General features: G+C 40.3%; 1 protein-coding gene across 2 annotated transcripts in view; it reads right to left on the bottom strand.

Moving 5' to 3' along the window:
* Positions 1-2,547: 2,547 nt before the first annotated feature.
* SMYD1 (SET and MYND domain containing 1) overlaps positions 2,548-25,284 on the bottom strand; it is a 40,580-nt gene continuing 17,843 nt past the window's right edge. The window contains exons 2-10 of one of the 2 annotated variants that reach the window (XM_077280252.1): positions 24,317-24,493; positions 19,454-19,667; positions 18,523-18,653; positions 12,517-12,555; positions 7,933-8,125; positions 5,087-5,179; positions 4,517-4,680; positions 4,251-4,419; positions 2,548-2,916 (exon numbers count right to left, since the gene is read on the bottom strand). In XM_077280252.1, the coding sequence (XP_077136367.1) occupies positions 2,758-2,916; positions 4,251-4,419; positions 4,517-4,680; positions 5,087-5,179; positions 7,933-8,125; positions 12,517-12,555; positions 18,523-18,653; positions 19,454-19,667; positions 24,317-24,493 (1,339 nt within the window). In that variant the 3' untranslated portion in view covers positions 2,548-2,757. The remainder of the gene's footprint in view (positions 2,917-4,250; positions 4,420-4,516; positions 4,681-5,086; positions 5,180-7,932; positions 8,126-12,516; positions 12,556-18,522; positions 18,654-19,453; positions 19,668-24,316; positions 24,494-25,284) is intronic. The other variant, XM_077280253.1, reaches the window with a different exon arrangement.

The following is a 25,284-nucleotide window of genomic DNA, read 5'->3' as shown; positions in this document are numbered from 1 at the left end:
CACCGATCCAGCGATGTCTTCACTGGTAACCAGGGTAAACATCGGGTTACTAAGCGCAGGGCCGCGCTTAGTAACCCGATGTTTACCCTGGTTACCAAAAAAAAAAAACAGTACATACTCGCCTTTCGGTGTCCAGGTCCCTTGCCGTCTGCTTCCTGCTCTGACTGAGCCGCCGTACAGTGAGAAGTGAGAGCACAGCAGTGACGTCACCGCTGCGCTCTGCTCTCACTGTACGGCCGGATCTCAGTCAGAGCAGGAAGTAGACGGCAAGGGACCTGGACACCGAAAGGCGAGTATGTAGTTTGTTTTTTTTGGTAACCAGGGTAAACATCGGGTTACTAAGCGCGGCCCTGCGCTTAGTAACCCGATGTTTACCCTGGTTACCCGGGTGCTGCAGGGGGACTTCGGCATTGTTGAAGACAGTTTCAACGATGCCGAAGTCGTTCCCCTGATCGTTGGTCGCTGGAGAGAGCTGTCTGTGTGACAGCTCCCCAGCGACCACACAGCGACTTACCAACGATCACGGCCAGGTCGTATCGCTGGTCGTGATCGTTGGTAAATCGCTTAGTGAGACGGGGCCTTTAAACACATGTGATAATTACTTTTCCAGGTGATTCTAATTAAAGGAAAACTACTTAAAAATGATTCTCCACATTATTAAGCAGGCCACAGGTTTCAAGCAATATGGGAAATAAAAAGGATCTCTCTGCTGCTGAAAAGCGTTAATAGTGCAATGCCTTGGTCAAGGGATGAAAACATTAGATATTTAACGAAAATGTAAGAGTGATCATCATACTGTGAAGAGATTTGTGACTGAAAAAGAGCACAGACAGAGTTCATGCAGATAAAGGCATAATGAGGAAGGTTTCTGCCAGACAAATTCATTGGATTAAGAGAGCAGCTGCCAAAATACCATTACAAAGTTATTTGAAGCTGCTGGTGTCTCCGTAGTCCCTCAAACCTCAAGGTGTAGGATCCTTCAAAGGCTTGCTGTGGTGCATAAACCTACTATTCGGCCACCCCTAAAGAGTGTTCACAAGCAGAAACGGTTGCAGTGGGCCCAGACGTACATAAAGACTAATTTCCAAACAGTCTTGTTTACTGATGAGTGTTGAGTAACCCTGGATGGTCCAGATGGATGGAGTAGTGGATGGTTGGTGGATGGCCACCATGTCCCAACAAGGCTGCGACGTCAGCACGGAGGTGGAGGAGTCATGTTTTGGGCCGGAATCATGGGGAAACAGCTGGTAGGGCCCTTTAAGGTTCCTGAAGGTGTGAAAATGACCTCTGCAAAGTATATAGAGTTTCTGACTGACAACTTTCCTCCATGGTATAAAAAGCAGAAATGTGCCTTGAGGAGCAAAATCATCTTCATGCTGACAATGCCCCATCTCATGCTGCAAAGAATACCTCTGAGTCATTGGCTGCTATGGGCATAAAAGGAGATAAACTCATGGTGTGGCCACCATCTTCCCCTGTCCTCAACCCTATAGAGAACCTTTGGATTATCATCAAGCAAAAGATCTATGAGGGTGGGAGGCAGTTCACATCAAAACAGCAGCTCTGGGAGGCTATTCTGACTTCATGCAAAGAAATACAAGCAGAAACTCTCGAAAAACTCACAAGTTCAATGGATGCAAGAATTGTGAAGGTGATATCAAAGAAGGGTTCCTATGTTAACATGTAACTTGGCCTGTTAGGATGTTTTGGCGTTAAATAGCTTTTTTTGTTCATTGAATGTGACCTCCTAATGCTGCAAATTCCACAAATGAGCATTTTCAGTTCTTTAAAACAAATCAAATGTTTAGAAATTCTACTGTGCCTAATAATTTGGAACAGTGCATTTTGAGTTTTTATTCATTTTGGAGATTATACTGTTATCATTGGGAGGTTTCTTCAATAAAATTCGATCTATACTCTAACGGGTGATTACTTTTATTAGACTGACTGTCATTTGCACCGACCATTTAGGAAAATCTGAGAAAAATATCATTTGCATAATAATTTGGAACATGGTGTATTCATGTAGCGACTTTTCTTCTGTAATGCACCAGTCTGTTTCATCTCTGACATGACGTTGTGCTAAGGAAAATACATGTCCATAAAATTAAAAAAAAAGTGGAATCTACCCAATATACCTGGTCCCTTATGTTAGGAAATGTATCATCCTTAGGGCTCATTCAGACCTCAGTTTTCGTTTCATCAGTGATGTTGATCAGTATTTCATCAAACTTTTTATGACTTTGGTCATATGTCATAGCTAGATTTCAGGGCTCCAGACAGCTGTATGATGCCACATATTACTTTTATAAAAAAAATTGGGTTATTTTTTTATCACCTGCCATTGTTCCCATTCTTGTTCCATCATTCTGTATTAATGTACCACATTGATATCTTTATTATTAGAGGACTGTTATACTGACAGGTTCCTGATAAAACTCTTTTAAATACTCTACTTTTGAGCAGACCCAGGTGAACCGCCTGCCCCTAGGCAAATGCCTATATTGCCTCCATGCTAGGTAGAGCAAATCCTCCTCAGACAACAAATTCAAGCACAGTCTTTATTGAGAGATGGGAACGTGACTTCATCCCTTACAGACATTGGCTTCAGATATCACTAAACACTTCAAGCAGATCAGGCCCGTATATTAATCCTCTCATTGTAATAGGTTCTTCAAGGATCGGCACCGTGGACTGGATCTGTTGAGGTCTAATCGGAGGATGCAGGGATCAAATGACTGGAGGGATCATCACCACCTATGGTTTCTTATGGAAGATGTTTGATGGGATCTCATTACTTGGTTCTTCCATAACTTGAAATGGTTTGTTGGAGAGAGCGGCTTCTCTCATCTTGTAATAGACAAATTCGTTCTCCTGGAACATCCTCAGCTCCATCTCTGTCTGCCCTCGCATGGCCTACACAAAGAGACGATACAGATGGTACCACTCCCAATTATTCATGGGCAAACACTGGAATGTTCTCATAAATAACAAGCAAAGCAATGTTTTCTATCAATGAAAAGGAAATGACTGTCAGAGAACGTTCTGGTAGGGTCAGGTAGTGTCAATATATCCCGGCCTGTAGCTGTACCCGAAACCACTCATACTCACCAAAAATATAATTAATATAATATATGTCAATTACAGCCCCATACTCTAGCTACAGCAATATACATATTACAGTATAACACTGTCCCTGTGTACAAGGATATAACTACTATAATACTGCCCCTATGTACAAGAATATAACTACTATAATACTGCCCCTATGTACAAGAATATAACTACTATAATACTGCCCCTCTATACAAGAATATAACTACTATAATACTGCTCCTATGTACAAGGATATAACTACTATAATACTGCCCCTATGTACAAGAATATAACTACTATAATACTGCCCCTATGTACAAGAATATAACTACTATAATACTACCCCTATGTACAAGAATATAACTACTATAATACTGCTCCTATGTACAAGAATATAACTACTATAATACTGCCCCATGTACAAGAATATAACTACTATAATACTGCTCCTATGTACAAGAATATAACTACTATAATACTGTCCCCTATGTACAAGAATATAACTACTATAATACTGTCCCCTATGTACAAGAATATAACTACTATAATACTGCCCCTATGTACAAGAATATAACTACTATAATACTGCCCCTATGTACAAGAATATAACTACTATAATACTGCCCCTATGTACAAGAATATAACTATTATAATACTGCCCCTATGTACAAGAATATAACTATTATAATACTGCTCCTATGTACAAGAATATAGCTACTATAATACTGCTCCTATGTACAAGAATATAACTACTATAATACTGCCCCTATGTACAAGAATATAACTACTATAATACTGCTCCTATGTACATGAATATAACTACTATAATACTGCCCCTATGTACAAGAATATAACTACTATAATACTATCCCTATATACAAGAATATAACTACTATAATACTGCCCCCTATGTACAAGAATATAACTACTATAATACTGCCCCTATGTACAAGAATATAACTAGTATAATACTGCTCCTATGTACAAGAATATAACTACTATAATACTGCTGCTATGTACAAGAATATAAGTACTATACTCTTAATCATACACTACTGCTAATAGATTTTTCACAATTTCTAAAAGCTACTAATAAATGTTTCTGCAATCTATAGTCTGCATATAAAGTGTATTGATGGATATCATGGACTCACCTCTAGATCTTTGGTAATGGGGTGAGTGGGTCCATGAGTTATTAGAAGGATAGCAAAAGCCTTGCAGATCATCCCGTGGCCAACTTCAATGAGTCCCGCATGCCAGTGTGTGACTCCAGCCCTCATTATTGACATCCCAAGCTGGGCATTGTTTGGATGGTATATTTTCCTGTTGGCAATAAATGGATAGTTATTTAAAACAACTCTCCCCGTTGTTATAATTGTCAGTCACCCATTTACATGTATCTTCAGCTTTAACTACTTACAAGTAACCGTCTACCATTTTCTTTGCGTTCTCGGCAGCTTCCTCAAACATTTGGAGGTAGGACAGCACCTCAGAGACTATGCTCAGGATCTGGAGCATATAGATATTGGTGTCTGCCAAGACTGGTTCCTGCCTCTTGAGACATTCACGGCAAAGTTTCACCACCTGTCACCGAATTGTGAAAATGGATTTTAGGAAAGATTGCAACCAAGTCTCATGAAACAAAGTAAAAAGGACATTCCACATAGTGAGAGATGTTTATTTGCTGAGGGTGTGGGTCGATCATTGGGACCTCCTTATTTCCAATAGTGCCATAGACTTCGTAGAGTGGATGGAATTGGATCTCCAGTTTCGGAGATCATCGATAGCTCAGTTGGTCTCATTTCCACCAATTTCGCATTTATCACTTACTCAGTAGATAGGTACTGTAATAAAATGGTTTTATCCCTTTTAGGTGGCCATAGAGAAGAAGACCAGATACAATGCTTTACCCATAGTTGTTACCAAATATTCCCACAAGACCATGGAAATAAAGGAGTGTCATCCACAGCTGTTGGCCCTAACTACACACCTCGTGGTAAGATCCTTCCGCCCGAGCTTTGTCTATTTTCTCCAGGGTATTCTTTGAGAATTGGACGACCTCTTTCACCACATTTTCTGCAGGCTGCATCAACAAATGAGATAAGTGATCTTGTATATTGAAAATTTCCCCAAATGGGTAACATTTTACCGAAAGAACTCAACTTCCTGATGAACATTCCCACAAATTATGAATCCACATGTTCAATACACAAAGTGGACAACAAAAAATGTGTCTACCCTGTAAATAGATGGTGACTGTGTAGGAAGATACAACCCCAAGTGCTGTATCGTTGGGAATACTCACAAGGTAGTTTACGGAACGGACCCCACTCCCTATACCATGATAAAGTTGAGAATGGCTGCTTTTTTCCAAAACCAGTGACTCATCTACCACAGGTTAGTGTGAAATTGCATCTTAGCAATATTCACTGCAGTGAAGCTGAGCTTTGATACCAGACACAACCCGTGGACTAGGGGAAACATTATTAAAAGAAAGAAGCCATTTTTCTAGATAACCCCTCTAAGTGGAGGCAGAATATGATTCTCCTGGGTCCCCGTTCAAGACTTACCACCATCCTCTTACCAATCTCATGCATTGACTACATTATGCTAACAACATTACTACTATCATTTACTTCCATGAAGGGATACGTTGCCCCAAAGCAAAGACAAAAAAAATAAGCTATATACAGTGGGTATGGAAAGTATTTAGACCACTTTACATTTTTCACTCTTTGTTTCTTTGCAGCCATTTGGTAAAATTAAAAAAAAAGTTCTTTTTTTTCTCATTAATGTACACTCTGCACTCTGCACCCCATTTTGACTGAAAAACACCTGAAATGTAGTAATTTTTGCAAATTTATAAAAAAAAAAAGAAAAACTGAATATCACATGGTCATAAGTATTCAGACCCTTTGCTCAGTATTGGGTAGAAGCTCCTTTTGAGCTAGTACAGCCATGAGTCTTCTTGGGAATGATGCAACAAGTTTTTCACACCTGGATTTGGGGATCCTCGGCCATTCTTCCTTGCAGATCCTCTCCAGTTCCGTCAGGTTGGTTGGTGAACGTTGGTGGACAGCCATATTCAGGTCTCTCCAGAGATGCTCAATTGGGTTTAGGTCAGGGCTCTGGCTGGGCCAGTCTAGAATGGTCACAGAGTTGTTCTGAAGCCACTCCTTTGTTATTTTAGCTGTGTGCTTAGGGCCATTGTCTTGTTGGAAGGTGAACCTTCGGCCAAGTCTGAGGTCCAGAGCACTCTGGAAGAGGTTTTCATCCAGGATATCTCTGTACTTGGCCGCATTCATGTTTCCTTCAATGACAACCAGTCGTCCTGTCCCTGCAGCTGAAAAACACCCCTATGAGTTTAATTAAGCACAGCTGGACTCCAATGAAGGAGTAGAACCATCTCAAGGAGGATCACAAGAAAATGGATAGCATGTGACTTAAATATAAGTGTCTGAGCAAAGGGTCTGAAGACTTATGACCATGTGATATTTCAGTTCTTCTTTTTTATTAAATTTGCAAAAATTACTACATTTCTATTTTTTCAGTCAAAATGGGGTGCAGAGTGTACATTAATGAGAAAAAAATGAACTTTTTTGAATTTACCAAATGGCTGCAGTGAAACAGAGTGAAAAATGTAAAGGGGTCTGAATACTTTCCGTACCCACTGTATATATTGCTTAATTTTTTGTAAATTGAAAAATACTAATATAACTACTACTCAAGTGATGCACATGAAAGACTTGTGCCTCATTAGGAGATATAAAGTTACTTCCCTTTCAGGAACCGCTTGACACCAACAGATTTATAACCAACTAGGTCTTAATCCAATATTCTAGACTCAACAAATTTTTACAGTTTGATCCATTCGTCTGATTTGCAGGTAGAGAACATAAAGACTTTTTCAAACTTTTTAGCGAACTGGTCTTTGCCATTGATTTTTGGATCAATTGTTTGATGATGTTGTAGCATTTGTGCCAACCAAATCCCTGAACAAGTCCTCACTACTCATTAAATGGGGATGAGATCAACCTCTACTGGGTCCCACCTTTCCAGCCCGTAGTGGTTTTCAGGGCTGCATATATGGTCAGTACAACCGTTATCCTAGGAACAATATTTATCATTTATCTATATGATTAATGATTTATGTATGATTGTTGGGATGCCACCGATCACAACAACAGGGGTCTTGCATTCCCTTGTGAATGCAGCTGTAGTGCGAATGCAAGACCACCACTCCAATAGCCAGTGACTAGAGCAGTGTTTCTCAACTCCAGTCCTCAAGAGCCACCAACAGGTCAAGTTTTCAGGATATCCTTAGTATTGCACAAGTGGTAATTTCATCACCTGCTCAAGCATTAATTTAATCACCTACGCAATACTAAGGAAATCCTGAAAACATGACCTGTTGGTGGGTCTTGAGGACTGGAGTTGAGAAACACTGGACTAGAGGGTGGTCACACGTACACATTTGCTTTATTTCTCTCAGAGACAAGGTATTTGTTCTTGAGTGCACTACCGTTCCCATACACTCATAAAAGCTAATGGTGTGGTGGGCACTCTATCATCTTGACCTTCATTCTCGGAATCAGAGAGGGTCCCAGCAGTTGTACCTTTCACAGACCTCCACAGATCATACATTTTTCACCTATCCTATGGACAGATAATAAATATTTTTATGGAATAACCTCTTTAACCACTGTCCTCTTATGTGGCAGAACAAAAATTTAGGTCAACGTTGGCACCAGGAGTGATGGCATGTTCTGTTCTTACACCACTGTCTTGAAGCATCATTACATTTTAATGTTGCCAAAAATACAAATGCTTCCTTACCTTATCATCGCCATCTTTGATCGCCAATAGCAGGTCATCCTTGGTCCCTTTTGTGCAGTGTTCACACGTGCAGTCAAAATAATATTGTTTCTTCAACTGTTTTCTTCTCTCTTCGCTGAGATTGAGGAAGTCCACATAGGAGACGCTAAGCTCTTCTCCTTTGTTAATCTTTCCAAGGGCACGAAGCTCAATTCTGTCATTGAGAAGGCAGAAAAACAATTAGTATTTCCATATAAGAGGTTCTTTGGAGACTCCAGTGCAGGCCAGGTAATGTTGAACACTCCACCTGTCCGGTCCTTGACCTTTCCACAGCTGTCAGAGTGCTGAAGGTTCTCTGGCCAAGCACTTGGTTTCTCTGAGTTACGTGGATGAGTATTAGTTTGATGCTTTGATACTCATGCATCATCAATGTGACCAAACTATCATCCCAGTCATCACCATCATCATCACCTCCATGTCATTGCATACGTTAGAACTTCTATGAAACTTATATTTTCTTTTGACATTTTCAGAATTTAAGGGTTTTTCAAAAAATACAAAAATGAACCATGCTCGAAAAGAATGGGAAATGGATAAAGATATTTTCGTTCTTATGTAATTTCAGAACAGGTTGGATAAACTAAGGGTTAGCCAAAAGAAAAGTAGCGTGAGAGAATTAGTACTCATTTTACAAAAAGTTCCATTGTAATTATATATTTATTAATAATTATTATTTTGTTATCGCTGTTATTATTATTCAGTTAATTGTCCGTTTGGTAATATGTTCCTTCAATACAATTTATAACAGGCAAAATTTGCCACATGTAAATATTTTGTGAAAGTCTACTTTTAACCTCCAAATTGGTATTTCTATTTATTTTGACTGTAATCTGGTGAGCACTTTTCGAAAGAGATTCCTTTTGCAGCATTGACGCCCATACACTTTAGATAGCCGTCTGACAGGAATCCTAACTCTCCACCAACCACAAACAGGGTAAAATAAGGATCAGGCATGTTAAATTTCAACATACCCAATGTATTGTTCCCACAAACGAAAAGTCACCACCAGAGCAGTCCGGTAGTGGTTCATTACCCTCTCCCCATTGATAACAAATGCACTCTGGGCCAAGTCGAGTATATGGTCTATAGCCATTGGATGATAGTGAGTCCAACTTATCAATTTCTGCAGCACCAGATGACCCTTTGATATGTATGACTGCGTTCCAACTCTCCCCAGAAATATTAGGGGAGAGAAGGATCAGACTGCTGGAATTTCAATGATCGATCCTTTTCCATTCAGGGGAGATAAGCAACTTATTCCTCTCTCACAGTTGAAAACACATGAACGCTTGGTCCAGCTGCGCGTACCTGTGTATGGGGAAGGTGGTAGATAGCTGTCTGCTGAATGAACGTTCGGCCAACAGTTGTCTCGTGTATGGCTTAAATCCTGTTCCTACTTCGAAGCAGTGTATACCTTTTTCTATTTCATGGTTTGGATGTGTTGACTACTTTGATGATCCCACGACAGGGATTCATAAGCAAGCTGCAATCAGTTTGACCACTCTTCTGTAAAAGGGAATTCTGATCCAGGGTAATAAATGCCAATCTCTAGCAACGTAAAAATTGGTGCATGGGACTCGCCTATACTGGGAGTTGGAGATAGCACCCTTAACCAGACCTTCATAACTGGAATGGCCCATAGGCTCTCTTCAACATGTTGGAGCACTATTGTGTTTTGCACTGGGATCCTTTACCTGACCTGATTTATTCCTAACAATAAAATTACTCAATTGTTCAACTCAAAGCTGAAGAGAAAATGTATCTCTCGAAAACCAAAGACAAGATTCTGACCATTTCTGATACCAAACTTTGAATTGCATATCTCTCTTTATGACAAAACTGAAAAAGTGATCATACAGTGCCTTGCGAAAGTATTCGGCTCCCTGGAACTTTTCAACCTTTTCCCACATATCATGCTTCAAACATAAAGATACCAAATGTAAATTTTTGGTGAAGAATCAACAACAAGTGGAACACAATTGTGAAGTTGAACAAAATTTATTGGTTATTTAAAATTTTTGTGGAAATTCAAAAACTGAAAAGTGGGGCGTGCAATATTATTCGGCCCCTTTACTTTCAGTGCAGCAAACTCACCCCAGAAGTTCATTATGGATCTCTGAATGATCCAATGTTGTCCTAAATGCCTAATGATGATAAATATAATCCACCTGTGTGCAATCAAGTCTCTGTATAAATGCACCATTATTATTATTATTACCTGCTCTGTGATAGTCTCAGGGTTCTGTTTGAAGCACAGAGAGAATCATGAAGACCAAGGAACACAACAGGCAGGTCCATGATACTGTAGTGGAGAAGTTTAAAGCCGGATTTGGATACAAAATGATTTCCAAAACTTTAAACATCCCAAGGAGCACTGTAGAAGCGATCATATTCAAATGGAAGGAGTATCATACCACTGCGAATCTACCAAGACCCGGCCGTCCCTCTAAACTTTCATCTCAAACAAGGAGAAGACTGATCAGAGATGAAGCCAAAAGGCCCATGATCACTCTGGATGAACTGCAGAGATCTACAGCTGAGGTGGGACAGTCTGTCCATAGGACAACAATCTGTCGTACACTGCACAAATCTGGCCTTTATGGAAGAGTGGCAAGAAGAAAGCCATTTCTCAAAGATATCCATTAAAAATGTTGTTTTAAGTTTGCAACAAGCCACCAGGGAGACACACCAAACGTGTGGAAGAAGGTGCTCTGGTCAGATGAAACCAAAATCAAACTTTTTGGCAACAATGCCAAACGATATGTTTGGCGTGAAGGCAACACAGCTCATCACCCTGAACACACCATCCCCACTGTCAAACATGGTGGTGGCAGCATCATGGTTTAGGCCTGCTTTTCTTCAGCAGGGACAGGGAAGATGGTTAAAATTGATGGGAAGATGGAAGGAGCCAAATACAGGACCATTCTTGGAGAAAACCTGTTGGAGTCTGCAAAAGACCTGAGACTGGGACGGACATTTGCCTTCCAACAAGACAATGATCCCAAACATAAAGCAAAATCTACAATGGAATGGTTCACAAATAAACATATCCAGGTGTTAGATTGGCCAAGTCAAAGTCCAGACCTCAATCCAATCGAGAATCTGTGGAAAGAGCTGAAAACTGCTGTTCACAAACGATCTCCATCAGACCTCACTGAGCTCGAGCTGTTTGCCAAGGAAGAACGGGCAAGAATTTCAGTCTCTCGAAGTACAAAACTGATAGAGACATACCCCAAGCGACTTGCAGCTGTAATCGCAGCAAAAGGTGGCGCAACAAAATATTAAGTTAAAGGGGCCGAATAATATTGCACGCCACACTTTTCAGTTTTTGAATTTCCACAAAAATTTAAAATAACAAATACATTTCGTTCAACTTCACTATTGTGTTCCACTTGTTGTTGATTCTTCACCAAAAATTTACATTTGGCATCTTTATGTTTGAAGCATGATATGTGGGGAAAAGTTGAAAAGTTCCAGGGTGTCGAATACTTTCGCAAGGCACTGTAAATCGACTTGTTCCTTTGTCTGTGCAGTAGTTTGTGCTTCAGGGCTGATGATCCTGTTGAAGTTGAAAACAGGAAGTAGCAGCTATTGTCAGCCATTTTGAAGTGAAGGAACACTTCCTTTTAGTCACTCAGCTATCATCTGCAGTTAAGTATAAAGAGACTTCTTTAGTTTCCCACTCCTGGCTTGTGTCCACTGAGAACAAAATAATCAAAAAACTGTTTTTTTTGGGTTTTTTTACGTAGTACTGATGAAAAAAGAGACATATCCATCACGTTAAACTGAGATTAAGTTCAACCCAAATTGAACATCTCATTCCCTTACAAGATGATCAAAGCCCATATATACATAAGATAGTTGTAAAGTCTTCTCAAAATCGTCAGGTTTATAAGACTTTGTGACCCCAATTATTATTACATATTAAAGGAAATGCACTTCTACACTATGGGAGGAACTCAGAGGAGTTACAGAGAAGCTTCTCCTCAAGGAAGACCAGCCCTCAAGAAGAAAACATTTTAATGCAATTTTGGGTGGTCTTCCCCAAATTGAAAATTTCTCTAGTCGATAAGCTACTTTTTGGCTAATTTTGGCCACAAGTTGGTCTTGTCTACCTTCATCAATCGAAAATTTAGACAGAAATATCTGCTAAATTGGGGTATCATTAGGTAGGTGGAAGAAAATTGTCACTTTTAGTATTTTTTATTTTTGTTAGAAATTATTAGTTTTTCAGAATCACGTTATTAATAAGTTGTCTAATGTTGACTTCCAATCTCCAAAGACAATGCTCCATGCTTTTAGAGAATCACATAGGACGTCGTTGTGCACCAAGTATTCATTGAGGCAGGAGGTGGAATACACAGAATGGGGGATGGGATTAGAATGGGGTGGTCAGTATTAATGGAGGTCTACGTGGAGGTATGTGGAGGAAGGAAATGGTAGCATTGGAGAAGATATGGGAATGGAGACGTTGTGTGGGTTATTGATTTCACAAGAAGGGAAGGAGTAAAGGATTTCACATTGATGCTTGTGACACCGACCCACCTCATCTGTGTATGATACATTGATTTAACAGCCTCATGACTGAAAAACAAAACAAGAGTCTACAATGGGTAAAAAAATTTCCATCGGAAGGGTGGGAGATTCTGGGTCACAATATACATGGCAGCTATGCAGCAATTTCCAATTTAGGCACAAAGTGAGTAAAATTATATTATGTTCTTTTATATTACATCTGATTTAACAAATCGTTAAGATTTTGATACATAGCCTGTAACATTTCAATATTAACCGCCCCAAAGTCAATGCATTAAAACCATTGCACGCCATATTTATGCATTACCTTAATAATATGTTCAGTAGGGTTCAGAGGAAGTCACAGCGGCGCTGAGCTTATTTATTGATAGATTATCCAGGACTTGGACCGACGATCAGTTGGGGAAGTGAAATTGGAAATTGTCTTTTCTATATACAATTATTGGAAGAGCATTTGCATAGATTGGTTTTATTGCACTACATAAGAAAACTAAGAAAAAAGTATCTCATTGGCTTTTTAAAGGCCACCAGGAAGAGAAGAAAGTAGTGGGACCGGCCAACCATCTAATGTATATGTTGGACATCAAGACTCTCCACCGACAGATGATATTGAGTAAGAGAAGGATTGGGTTGTTGGCATTTCCACGCTTTTAGTATTCCTGTGAGATAAGTCACCGGTAGAAGAGTCTGACAGCAGCTTCCTCCTTTCTCCCAGTTGAAAATGCATCAACGTTCGGCCGATCTGTGGGCAAATGTGTATAAAGGAGTGTGGAGAGATAGCGGTTGGCAGTTCTCTCGTGTGTATGGCCAGCGTAAGAGATTATGCAATGAGCATGCGCAGGTGTGCAACAGTTACTTTGCAAGGAGACGGAGGAGCGAGGAGGAGCTGAGCGATCATCTTATTTTTGGTTAATTCATGGCTACGCCTTATTCACATTCAGAGCTGCATTCCAAATTATGCTGGATGCCTCATAGGATCGGTAAGCACTTTTCTTAGGCCACGTGCCAATGTCTGTGCTTCACACACGTGTTCTATCTGTTGTTCACTAATCGTGAGAAAAGAGAGAACAGCGCTTAAATAGGTGGTCCGATCGTAACACTGATTTAATACTAAATCTATCTATTTAATGTAACAATCTAATCGCTTTCCTAATACACTTACTTCTGATTAGAAGTAACGAGCCGGCAAGAGAGCGCGCTGTCAGTGCGCATTGTAAGAAGAGAATCTGAGGAGCAGGGAAAACAGAGACCAGCTCATCCCTGAAAGTAATGTTGGTTTTGGTGGTGGTGCTGGTCTTTACTTTTTCTGCTCCCAGGGTTCTCTTTTTTCAATGCGCATTGACAGTGCACTCTCTTGCTGGCTCCTTTCATAGCATCAGAGCCAGTGGGGGAGCGCACTGTCACTGTGCATTAAAAAGAATATTGCACAGTGACAAGATCCTACTGAGCATATGTTGGAATTGACAAAAGGCACATGCTCAGTAGAGCACAGACTAGCCTACCACCTGAAACGGACATCACTGACGATGAGTTGTTTCAGGGTGAGGGCAGAGTCTGCGGTAATGACTCCTGAGGACATCTCGTTTGAGTATCCCAGCATGCATTGGAGATTCTCAAACGAAACGTCATTAAACAGGAAGTTAGTAAAAATTTTAAAAAAGCAGATAGAGTCGAGAGGGGACATCAAGGAATTTTTAAGTAAAGTATATAAGAAAAGCAAATATTAAATAAAGATATAGATTTAGGATTAAATCAGTGTTAGTTTCGGACCATCACTTTACTAGAATAAGACCTCAGAGAGATGACAAACAATTGATTGCTTGATGCATGTAGTAAGGCTCTCACCTGGTATGGCTTTGCTAGGAGCACAACATCCAAACACACTTTTTGAAATACCGGGATTTTCCAAGGTTACAGACTGGATTTTTTGTGGTCAATAGTACAGTAATCAGGTAAAAAAGAAAAGGTAATTTTTAATTAGCACCTTGTCCCAAAATTAGAGTTTTTAAAGCTGTTTGCGGATTGAATTCTTGTATTGAAGGAGCAAAAGAGATACAGTGCGTTTCGGGGATGAACTGCCTCCATCATCAGGTACATAACACTATATTGGATTTAGCATTTTGTAGGCAAAATATCCTTTTAATCATCCAGTATTAATAATTGCGGCACACAATACATTTTTAATGTTCTACTGATTACATCATGTGAGCGTACTTATACCTTATTAAGCCTTGGTATAATGCGTGGTCCTGGACCACGCCGTCTTGACTGTGACCTAGCCTGATGAAGGGGGAGCTTCAATCTCGAAACGCTTTGTATCCCTTTGGCACCTTCAATAAGAGAATTCAATCCACAGGGAGCTTCGGAAACTTTATTTATGGGACATTTTCTCTCTTATTCCTCATTGTAGTATTGCTTTTTACAAAGAGAGCATACATCCATTTTAGTTTCCCATGTCTGTTTTTTAGTGGATCGAAAAATAGCAGCTTGGACATGTCTAAGTAAATAACAAACAGCACACGGATGCCGCTTGTTTCTCACTGACTATTAAGAGAAGCTTGGAAACCTCCATCAGTTTTTCTTCTCAAACCAGAAAAGGGGATAAAAAATATGGATCGTAGAAAAGGACACATAAGGACCACAAACAGATGAAAATCAGATTCAACACATAGATAAAAAATGGTCCTTGTGAACTGTTCTGTTGCCTATCTCTGAATAAACTTCAACCTCAGCTTAAAGAAAAATTGTCTACAGTGTCTCCCGGTTCTTCCAGTTCTGAGTAAGGACTTTCTTATGAAAATCAGATTCAACACATGGATGAAAAATGGTCCTTTTTTTGAAAACGGGAAAATAAACCGTTAAGTGAATTCAGCCCAAAGATTACAGCAGATCGATGGGTGTTCCAACAAGGGGGAGACTGAAGAAGGACCCTTCTGCCAAGTATGTTTTGTTCAAAGTATTGAACCCCTTTAACTGTCAAAAGCAGAGGTAGAACAGGAAGCCCCTGGGCGCAATACTTTGGCCCTGTTAACTTATGTATCAAAAGACTTTGAAGTCTCCTCGTGGTCCACAGCCTGAGTTTGAAGGCCATTCCTTGGACTTAGAAGGGCTTCTTTCTTCAAGAGCACACTGCTCCCCTGCCTCTCAGCTTCCTGGGGAAGTGGTAAGTAGGGTGGTGGGCACCCGATGATTGATAGTTTGAGTCGGCGAAATGGCTATGCCGTGGCCCGAACTGTTCACTCTCCAATGCAGTTCAGCCTCTGGAACTCAAGGAGCACTTAATCCAGCTAGATCAAGTAACAGTTGTGAGCTGTAAAGCTAAGAGTTTGTAAGTCCTGCCCTCTTGCATAGGAGACTATCCACTAATGATAGACTGCAGAGGTGGCCACCAGCCTACGCAACGAGCAGTAAACTATAGAATTAATAAAAACTCCCATAATAAAAGAATAGCCGAAGAAATAAAAAAAAAATTAAAAAAAATAATGAAAGGATGTTTAAAAACTGAGGTACGATGTAGAGTAACCATCGTTTTCATTTTTATTTTATAAATCAATAGTATACATGAAAGTAAGAAGCTTTGTAAATATATATATATATATACATATATATATATATATGTATAAATATGTTATAAATCTGATTCTTTCTCCTCCTGGACTGATTATTTATTCTCAATTCATGGGAAAAACCTGTAAAATTTGTATTCAGTGAGAACAGATTTTCCCATTACTGAGATATGAAATGACAACTGGTGCCTTTAAAATTCTATGGGAATGAGGAGGGAGGAGCATTTATTTCTCCATAGAACTTTATCAGCACCGGCTGTCATCTCCTATGTCAGTAATGGGAAAATCTGTCTTCACTGAAGACATATTTTACTTGTGAATTGTGAATTTTCAAAATGATTGATCAATCTAGGAGGAGAAAAAAATTGGATTTCTTTAACAAGATGTATCGCAAAGTTTGTTATCGTCACTTGTACTATCGACTTATAAAAAAATAAAAACGACCCACCTCCCATCTCCTGTCAGCTGATAACAGCGGTCCCTTCTTAGGGCAGTTGGCTAAGCGGGGGCGGCGACATCTCTATGAATGAAATGTCACATAAATGTCAAGGGATAAGAGCCGAGGGGGTAATCCTCAGAAATTGGCTTCATCTCGGTGCGCTGAACTCACTCACTAATAGAGAAGAACAGATCTTCATATATCACAGCTCCCTGCAAATAACCCAAGCCAAAAAGATCTGGCTGACGATAGGGGTGATAGTATTACAGAACATCGTCGACCTAAGTCTGGCTAAGAACTGAATGATGACATCCGGCTCGGGGTGATAACAGCCATTTATAGGTATTGGATAGTACTTCAATAAAGATGCTAGTGCAGCATGGTGGCACAGTGGTTAGGACTGTTGCTTTGCAGCACTGGGGTCCTGGGGTCCGATCCCACCAAGGACAACATTTGCAGGGAGTTTGTATGTTCTCCCCGTGTTTGTGTGGGTTTCCTCCGAGTTCTCCGGTTTCCTTCCATCCTCCAAAGACATACTGATAGGGAATGTAGATTGTGAGCCCCGATAATGATGGTGTCTGTAAAGCGCTGCAAAATATGATGGCGCTATATAAGCACAATATATAAATTATAAAGAATACAATCCCCATACAAAGGGCACTTAACCCATTAAAGTTTTCTCATTCCTAATTCCTACGATATGTGAATATTTCCGCATTTCTTGCCTCCTATTCCCCGATGCTCAGGGGTTCAGTTACTAAATGTGTACAGCGCACAGGCACTGTACAGCCTATGGGGATTTTCATACATCCGTTTTTTGCACAAAAAAAGTGCAAAGTTCCGGGAAAAAAACAGAGTTATGTCCAATTTGCATCCCGAACGGTTCATCTTTTTTTTTTTTTCTCACATGAAAAATAGGTGACAAACTGATGGTATGGATGAAAAACTGTCCATTTTGAGAAGATGCAAAACAGACATGCCTGTGTGACTTAAACCCTCCATACGCATACAGCTGTCAGACAAGCAATTGTTTGGCTGATTATTTTGCCGGCACCCATGCATGGACGCGCTCGCTCAGACATTTCTGGCTGTGGCTTATCTCAGGCAGGCCAAATGGATTGGATATCGGTAACTCTCCCAACAATCATCGGTCCGGGTCCCCCATACACATTAGACTGTTGGCTGTACACATCGATATCGTAATCTAATGGCGCTCCCGACCTGAGCATAGAAATACATGAAGATGTCAGGCGTGGGTGAGGAGAGCCGCTGGCCAGTCCGAGCATTGCGTTGCGATCTTGTTCCCATTTATACGACCATCTGACTGCGCCCTATCGAGTATGGGGGGGCTTACAAATATCTACTGTTCAGATTGAGGAGGGCATTGTGTGGCGGCTCTTTCAGCTCCTTTTAGAGGGTCATTTTGAAAGCCATAATAGCTCATTCTGCTTTGGCTTTGTCTACTTGAGAGAGGTTCCACATTTTTCTTGGTTCTTGCCTTCCTTAAAATTTTGCACTTATTGCACCAATAGTAAGGCTGGTCCAACAATGGACCCTCAAAGTGAATGCTAGGATTAAATCAAGATGTACAGTATGTCCATAAGAAACTACCATGTTAATGATGTATGCTGCACAGATTCATCATATGATGCCTATAATAGTATATGGGTCCACACTACAACTCTAAATGGCTCCATTACATGCTGTAATATAGCAATATTCTTCTTTAGCTTATCATTGGGTCACCGGCCCACAAAGAGCCCATGGGCCTAAAAATATAATTTTGTGGCTATAGGAGATGACAACCACCAGATATGTTGGTTTTGGCAATAAGAACTTGTTGCTTCCCAGCTCTTATCTTGAAATAAGATATCGGATTTGCTGCCTTGTTTCATTTAGATACGTAGCATCTTCTGTTTCTCCGCAAAATGAGTCTACATTTTTGTGATTTTTTTTTTCTCTTAAAATGCAAAATATAATACGTAATTCAGCAGTAAATATTCTACTTACTTGCCGTTGTTGAATATCACCGTGCAGTTCGGCCAGCAGTTGTGGTTAACGAGACAGAGATTTGGGAAAATTCCAACTCCAACGGCTTGAAGGCCTCTCTGGTCACTTAAAGTAAATCCATTACAGCTTATCTTTCCATGTAAAAACATCAGAGGGGATGGAGGAAAGACAAAAAAAAGGAGACCATCAGTAAGGAAGCGTGTGACCTGATACTGCTTCATGACCAATAAAAGAAATACCGAAGCTGAATGACATACCCATCAACAGTAGTGGCCTACAAAAATTACAGCAGATGCCAAACAGCCAATGCCAACACTTACTGGCATCCAAAGGCATCTTACTCCAGCACAATCTTTATCAAGACTGCCGAGCAAAAATCTGTAGCACCAAGATTCATTTCATGGTCATGTGCATAAAACATAAGTCAACTCCAAACACAAAGATGATAGTTTTGAGAAGTTTCTTCAATCCTGATATATGGTGGTCATTATATGGCGGCACCTCTGTATATTCAGCATTAATACCTCAGCATATTAATATCTAAAGAGCAATTAGGGTCATGCACCTCAAGTAGCTGTAGGACGAACGACAGCTGTTTTTCCTAATCTCCATAAGCACATGCATTATTCCTCCTCCTCGAAAACACACTCTTGCTCAGTGGCACCAAGCGTGTATGTGTTTTCAAGGAGAAGGAATAATTTGATGCTTATCACCTCTGAGAACAAAGGTCCGGGCATGCTGATATGCAACATCCCCAATCCTTTTTCCCCCAATATCTCTCAAACGAACCCATCTGGTAGTCTTTGGAGCTTCATGACATTTGTATGGCCACCTCAAGAGGTCTTCCGTTGGTTGCACAGGAACCTTCTACCATGGGCATCTACAGCTTTGGGATAAACAAGACTTTTTAGTCATCGCAATGTAGACTTACCACTCCAAAGATGTGCGAGACATACTGCATGCTGTACTGTTTATCCTGATTGGGCCAATAATCCAGAAAAGTCTGAACATCTTCCATCAGTCCATTCTTCTCCTCTGAATCAAAGTCGTCTATGTGGTTCTGTAGCTCATCGACGGAGACTAAGCATCCTTCCGTCAGGCCACTTCCTTCTCTCTCTATCCTCCAAATGATTCTAGCCGCAAGCCTGGTGACACCGCAGATAATATTCATTAATAGATTTATAATGTGCCATTCCGATGTGTTTCCACTGTGCCATGTAATCAGTTAAGGGTAATGGTAACGCCCAATTGTCAATTTATGCATACATTTGTAGGAAAAATAACGATGTATAATTACAAGTTGTATTGTGGTACTGTGTTAGCCAGAAAAATCGAGGTGAATACTTTTCCGCCCAATGATGACAAAAGTATTCTAGGAGTGATACCTTTATTGGCTAACCATAAAATAATATGTTTGCAAGCTTTCAGAGCACAGTGGTTCCTTCTTCAGGCAAGATTACAAATAGATTAATAAGAAACAAGCACAACATGTAAAGAATTCTACAGTAGGACATTTGTTCAGGGGGTGGTAGGTGTGATGCCTCCTAAAGATAAGCCAAGGAAATCAAATTAGGCATTTTCTTACAAATGGAGAGGCAGGGGGAATAATGTTTTTGGTTATCTGGAGTCCATTTGGTGGAGGTATGAATGGTATCCATGTAGTGACTCATAAATCCAGGTGTTAAATTGAGTTCCCTTTTGGGAACAATTCATACCAACAGAGTATGGTCAGCGCCATGGGAAGTAAAATGCCCCCACAATATGCTAACTTATTTATGGCGAGGAAGAATTTTTGTCATCTTGCTCTGTTAAACCTCTTGCATACTTCCGCTACATTGATGATCTGCTAATAATATGGGCAGGCTCAAAAGATGATCTACTCGCCTTCCACAATAACTTCAACTAGTTTCACCCAACCATCAAGCTCACCCTCAACTTTTCAAAGACCCAAATACATTTTCTGGTTATGACCATACACATTAAGGACAACGCCATACAGACATCCATTTACCATAAGCCCACCGGACGTCCGGCTTATCTTAGATGGAACAGCTTTCATCCAAGACACACAAAAAAATCCATCATCTACAGTCAAGCTCTGAGGTATATTCGGATCTGTTCAGACAGTAAAGACAGGGAACTACAGCTGCGATCACTGAGGAATACATTCCTACAACAGGGATACCATCCACTGGTAATAGACGAGCAGATCCACAAGACTACAAACTAGGATGAATCTACGCAGACACACAATCAGGAATGAAATGGACACGCCTGTGGGAAAACATTTCTCTGGACCTGGACACAGTATGACAGATATAAAAGTCTTAATACTAAAAGGTCATTTTAAGGATGACTGAGAAAGAAAAATTGGGGAATTCAAACTAATGAAGATGTTCAATTCTTTGACACTAGGCTCAATTTTACACCTGGATTTATGAGTCACTACATGGATACAATTCACACCTCCACCAGACGGACTCCAGATAACTAGGAACATCATTCCTACTGCCTGTCCATTTGTAAGAAAATGCTTTTGTCATCATTGGGCAGAAAAGTATTCACATAGGAAAAATAACAAAAGAACAGTCACTGTAAATCAAAGATGTAAAGATCCATGACACATCCACTTTAAAGAGGTTGTCCACTACTTTAACATTGATGGCCTATTCTTAGAATAGGTCATCAAGGTCTGATCGTGGGAGTGCGACACCTGGCACCCCGCCGATCAGCAGATCTCAGAGTCGGCGGCAGCCGATTCTGACCAGTTACAGAGCTGCACCGTGTAGCTCTCCCTACTGTATAGTGGCCGCGACCGGGTACTGCTCATCCGCTTCCTATTGATTTGAATAGTGTGTGAATGTGAAATATCTGGCCGCAGTTAATATACAACAGACGAAGATGTGCTATACAGCTCCATAACTGGTCAACTATCTCACCGATCAGACATTGATGACCTACCGTAAAGTAGTGGACAACTTCTTTAAATGATGCCATATTCCCAATGGCCTGTCAGTACTGAAATATCTAGGTAGGACATTAGGACGGAACATTGAATTCCATCAGGCCCCTATTGCCTTAATTGTTAAGTGAAGTTAATCTGTCTCCAATAAGCCCAAGAACTGGTCATGACAAGACAAAATGGTGGGCTCTGCCAACTGTGCATGGGGAACCTTTCGACTCTCCCCCAAGAGATTATCTGGGAAGAGAAAAATCCAGTTCTGGACTGCGGTTCTATTTGTTCTCGAGGATATAAGCCACAACAAGAAATATGAAAGATAGAGCGAGTGTTCCTGTGTATGGGAGAGTCGGGGAAGATAGTTGAAGGGTGAATGATTGACAGCTATTTATTGTGTATTCGGCATCTTTGAAAGTGACATCTGACAGATTTCTCCCCCGACCTCCAAAGAAACATCAAGACTCTGATTCATCAAATCCGATTCAGCAAATCGATTTTCCCAGATTTCGCTTTGAAATGTCTCAAAATTTCGTGACTTTTGGAGTATTCATTCCAGTTTCACCCAGCTGTGCCAAAATCTAACTCATGAAGAGCTGTGGCGTTCATTACACCAGAAATCTTGCTCCAGTCCGTGAATGTAGTAAGATTTGTGGTGAGGCGCACAGCACTTTACAGACGTGACTGATTCATTAAGTGGCGAGAGCGTTGGACTCCAGCACCCTTCTTTAATCAAGCCTGACATGAACATCACCAGTGTTGATGAATCGGGGCTAATGGGTTAAAATTAAGAGAGGAGAAAGTAAGAGACTTGAAGTTACCTCTGGCAGCAACTTATGTGCCGTGACAACAAAAGGATCAGTGGTTGAAATTCAACATGTCCAATCTTCCCCCAGCATCAAGAGAGAGTCGGGACACATCCCATACACATTTCATGGTCTGTCAGTATTCAGCCAGCATTAATTTAAAGTGCATGGGGCCTTAAAGGTGTCCATATACCTCATGATTGAATACTTAGCTCTTTATGGAAAAAGGAGAGTTTGCTGCCAGCAGACTCATCTGGCAGTGGCATATCTGCCTGTAGAGCAGAAGGATGGGGTAAAAAATAAAAATGCCCAATCCTTATTTAAAGAAATAACAATACTTCCATAATCTCTTCCTAGATTATCAACTAGGCTAGAGTCCAGAGGCTGCCACATACATTTGGAGGTCAGTCGATCCTGCCAAATTCAGTGGATTACTTTTTTTCTAGTGTGCATGGGGGCCTCGTGAGTTGATCACGCCAAAATTTCCTCAGCTATCAGTATAAGTAAGGGATATCCATCTTAAGTGTTGGTCAGGAGTATCCTAAGTCTTGTAATATATCACTCACTTTTGACAAGGTCTTGTTAAAGTACAAATATACATTACAGATGTTATGGAAATTTAGTTAGGATAAATCTACCCCTGTGTGTGCTGCGGCCGTTCCCAATTAGGCTAAGTATTTTGAGCGCTCAAGAATGACACTGTACACCGAAGTGACAGAATAACATTCCATCAAATACTGATGGTTTATTGTACATACATGTTTTTATAATTGCATACAGAAAGGGTTGGTTAATTAATTACCATATGGTCAAGCTCCTCTGTTATTGGTTATATAAATATATATGGAATATTGTGATCAAGGCATAAAATGAATTCTGATTAAGCAATTAAAGTGTAACTGTCGCCTTTTCTGCAATTAAGCTAAAAATTGAGACATCAACTCAGCACATCTGGTGTTCCACTTTTCATCTTGGAAAGTCCCAAAGAGCTGTTTCATTTGTGGTGGCCATTTTAAGCAATTGATTATAGTGTATATATTAGCTGTGCGTATATATGAGTATATATGCAAGTGAGATCTATATGAAATACTGTATATATATTTCCATCACAAAGGTACGTTGTTTAAACCTATTGATCTCAGTGGAATTGGTTCACAGTCACTAATGGAGCACTTTTCAGTAGATAGCAGACAGCTCTCGTAAGGACTTCCATGGACAGACTTTGAGCAAGACACTCCGCTTAGCAAGTCCAAGGGGAACCCCGGTCTTCACCCTTTAAACAGTATACAGGGATTTGGACTTAAACATGCCCCCCTGGGCTGCATCCAGGAGCAGCTGCTGATCGGTGGAATGGTTTGGCAGAGAATAGTCCAAATACTAGGCCAGAACAAGAAGAGCAAGGACAGGAACAAAACTGAGAGGCAGTCATGAAAAACAGTAAGAGCAGAGAAGCAGGAGTGAACCAGAGTAAGTAAAACCTATAACTGGCAGCCACCTACCGACTTCTGTGGGTCTCCCTGCCTACGATTTGGAGGAAAAGAGATTTTTTTTATTGATTTCTAAATGTCTGATCCTTTGTTTCAACAAACGCTGACAGTAGCTTATTCCACTCTCCAGAATATAAACACATGCATGTTTGGCCAAGGTGGCCCGGGAGAATGGCGGTTGGTGAACAATCTTTAGTTGCCTTAGTTAGCATGTAAACAACAAACCCAAAAGTTGGAGGATAAACTATAAAAAATGAAAATTTCCCATTTAGAACTGAAGGTGGCAGATGCTCCATGTAGACCCCATTTTTAATAATACATTGTACTTTTCTCCTATGATGGGATATTATATCCCCCACAAAAAATGGGATAAATTTTCCACACATATAAAAATGGTCAATTTCTTGAAAAGCTCTCAACAACCTATGTCGTAGATCTAAGTAACACCACATTGTCAAGTCACGTTGGCTACAGAAGGCTTCACGAGTTTGATGACCACTGGTCCACTAGGCTCTGAAGATGTTTTCATTACAAACATTTATTACCTGATATTGTCATTCGGAGTTTTGCCGAGTTTCTTGATGGCGGCGCACTCATGCTTGTGGTTTACCCAGGAGTCCTTCTGGCAGGTGCGGTCACAGTAATGAGCGAATTTACACTGTCCACAGCGTTGTAGCTTTTCTTGCCTTTTGAAGCATGAATGGCACACGCAGTGTGTAAGGCTGCAAAGACAAATATAACATGACATATACTATATATACCCATATTGTCATCACCACTTCCTTCACCGGCTACTTGTCATCAAGTCTCATTCTTCCTTGAAATGTCCTCTATTACTTTCTTATGTGAATATTATTTTTCAGTCAATGTCATTGTGCAGGAGCCCACTCAATTTCTTACACGTTATTAGGGAAGTAACAACAAAAGGAAAAAAAACGAATTGAAAGAGCGCAAAAGTCAGTAAAAATAATATAATGTTATTGATTACAAAATAACACTGGAACAAGTGCACTCAAAATACCAGAAAAAATGGGGACGCTACACACGGAAGACACAGCTACAATAACAAGGTCACAAAAAAAATATATATATAATATATATATATCATGGCAGAAAATTCAATCAATTTATATATAAAGTGCCAATTGAAAAAGTGCATATGTGCATGTTCATTATAAGAGGCAATGCATGTAGAAAAATATTTGCAATTCATATTCAGTGTGACATAAAATAGCAGGAATACTCAGTAAAAATAGTATCTATAGAATAAAAAAAGTGCCTGTGTAAATGGTATTAGAGCAAATGCCTGGGCAGACAGACTATACTAACTCAAGTGAGGAAGAAGAAGACAATCATAACCAAAGGATTTGTACTGCCACTCCACATATTAACATAGTACCTGCTGAAAGATGGAAACTGTCACCCAAGCTGTGCCGTGGATGCATCCACCCCGACGCACGTTTCAGCGTCCCTGTTTTTTCTGGTATTTTGATTCTACTTGCAACCAGCCCCC

Source organism: Ranitomeya variabilis, chromosome 1, assembly GCF_051348905.1.
Source record: "Ranitomeya variabilis isolate aRanVar5 chromosome 1, aRanVar5.hap1, whole genome shotgun sequence".
NCBI lineage: Eukaryota > Metazoa > Chordata > Amphibia > Anura > Dendrobatidae > Ranitomeya > Ranitomeya variabilis.
Note: the sequence above shows the minus strand (reverse complement) of the source record. Positions and strands in the feature narration are given on the sequence as shown.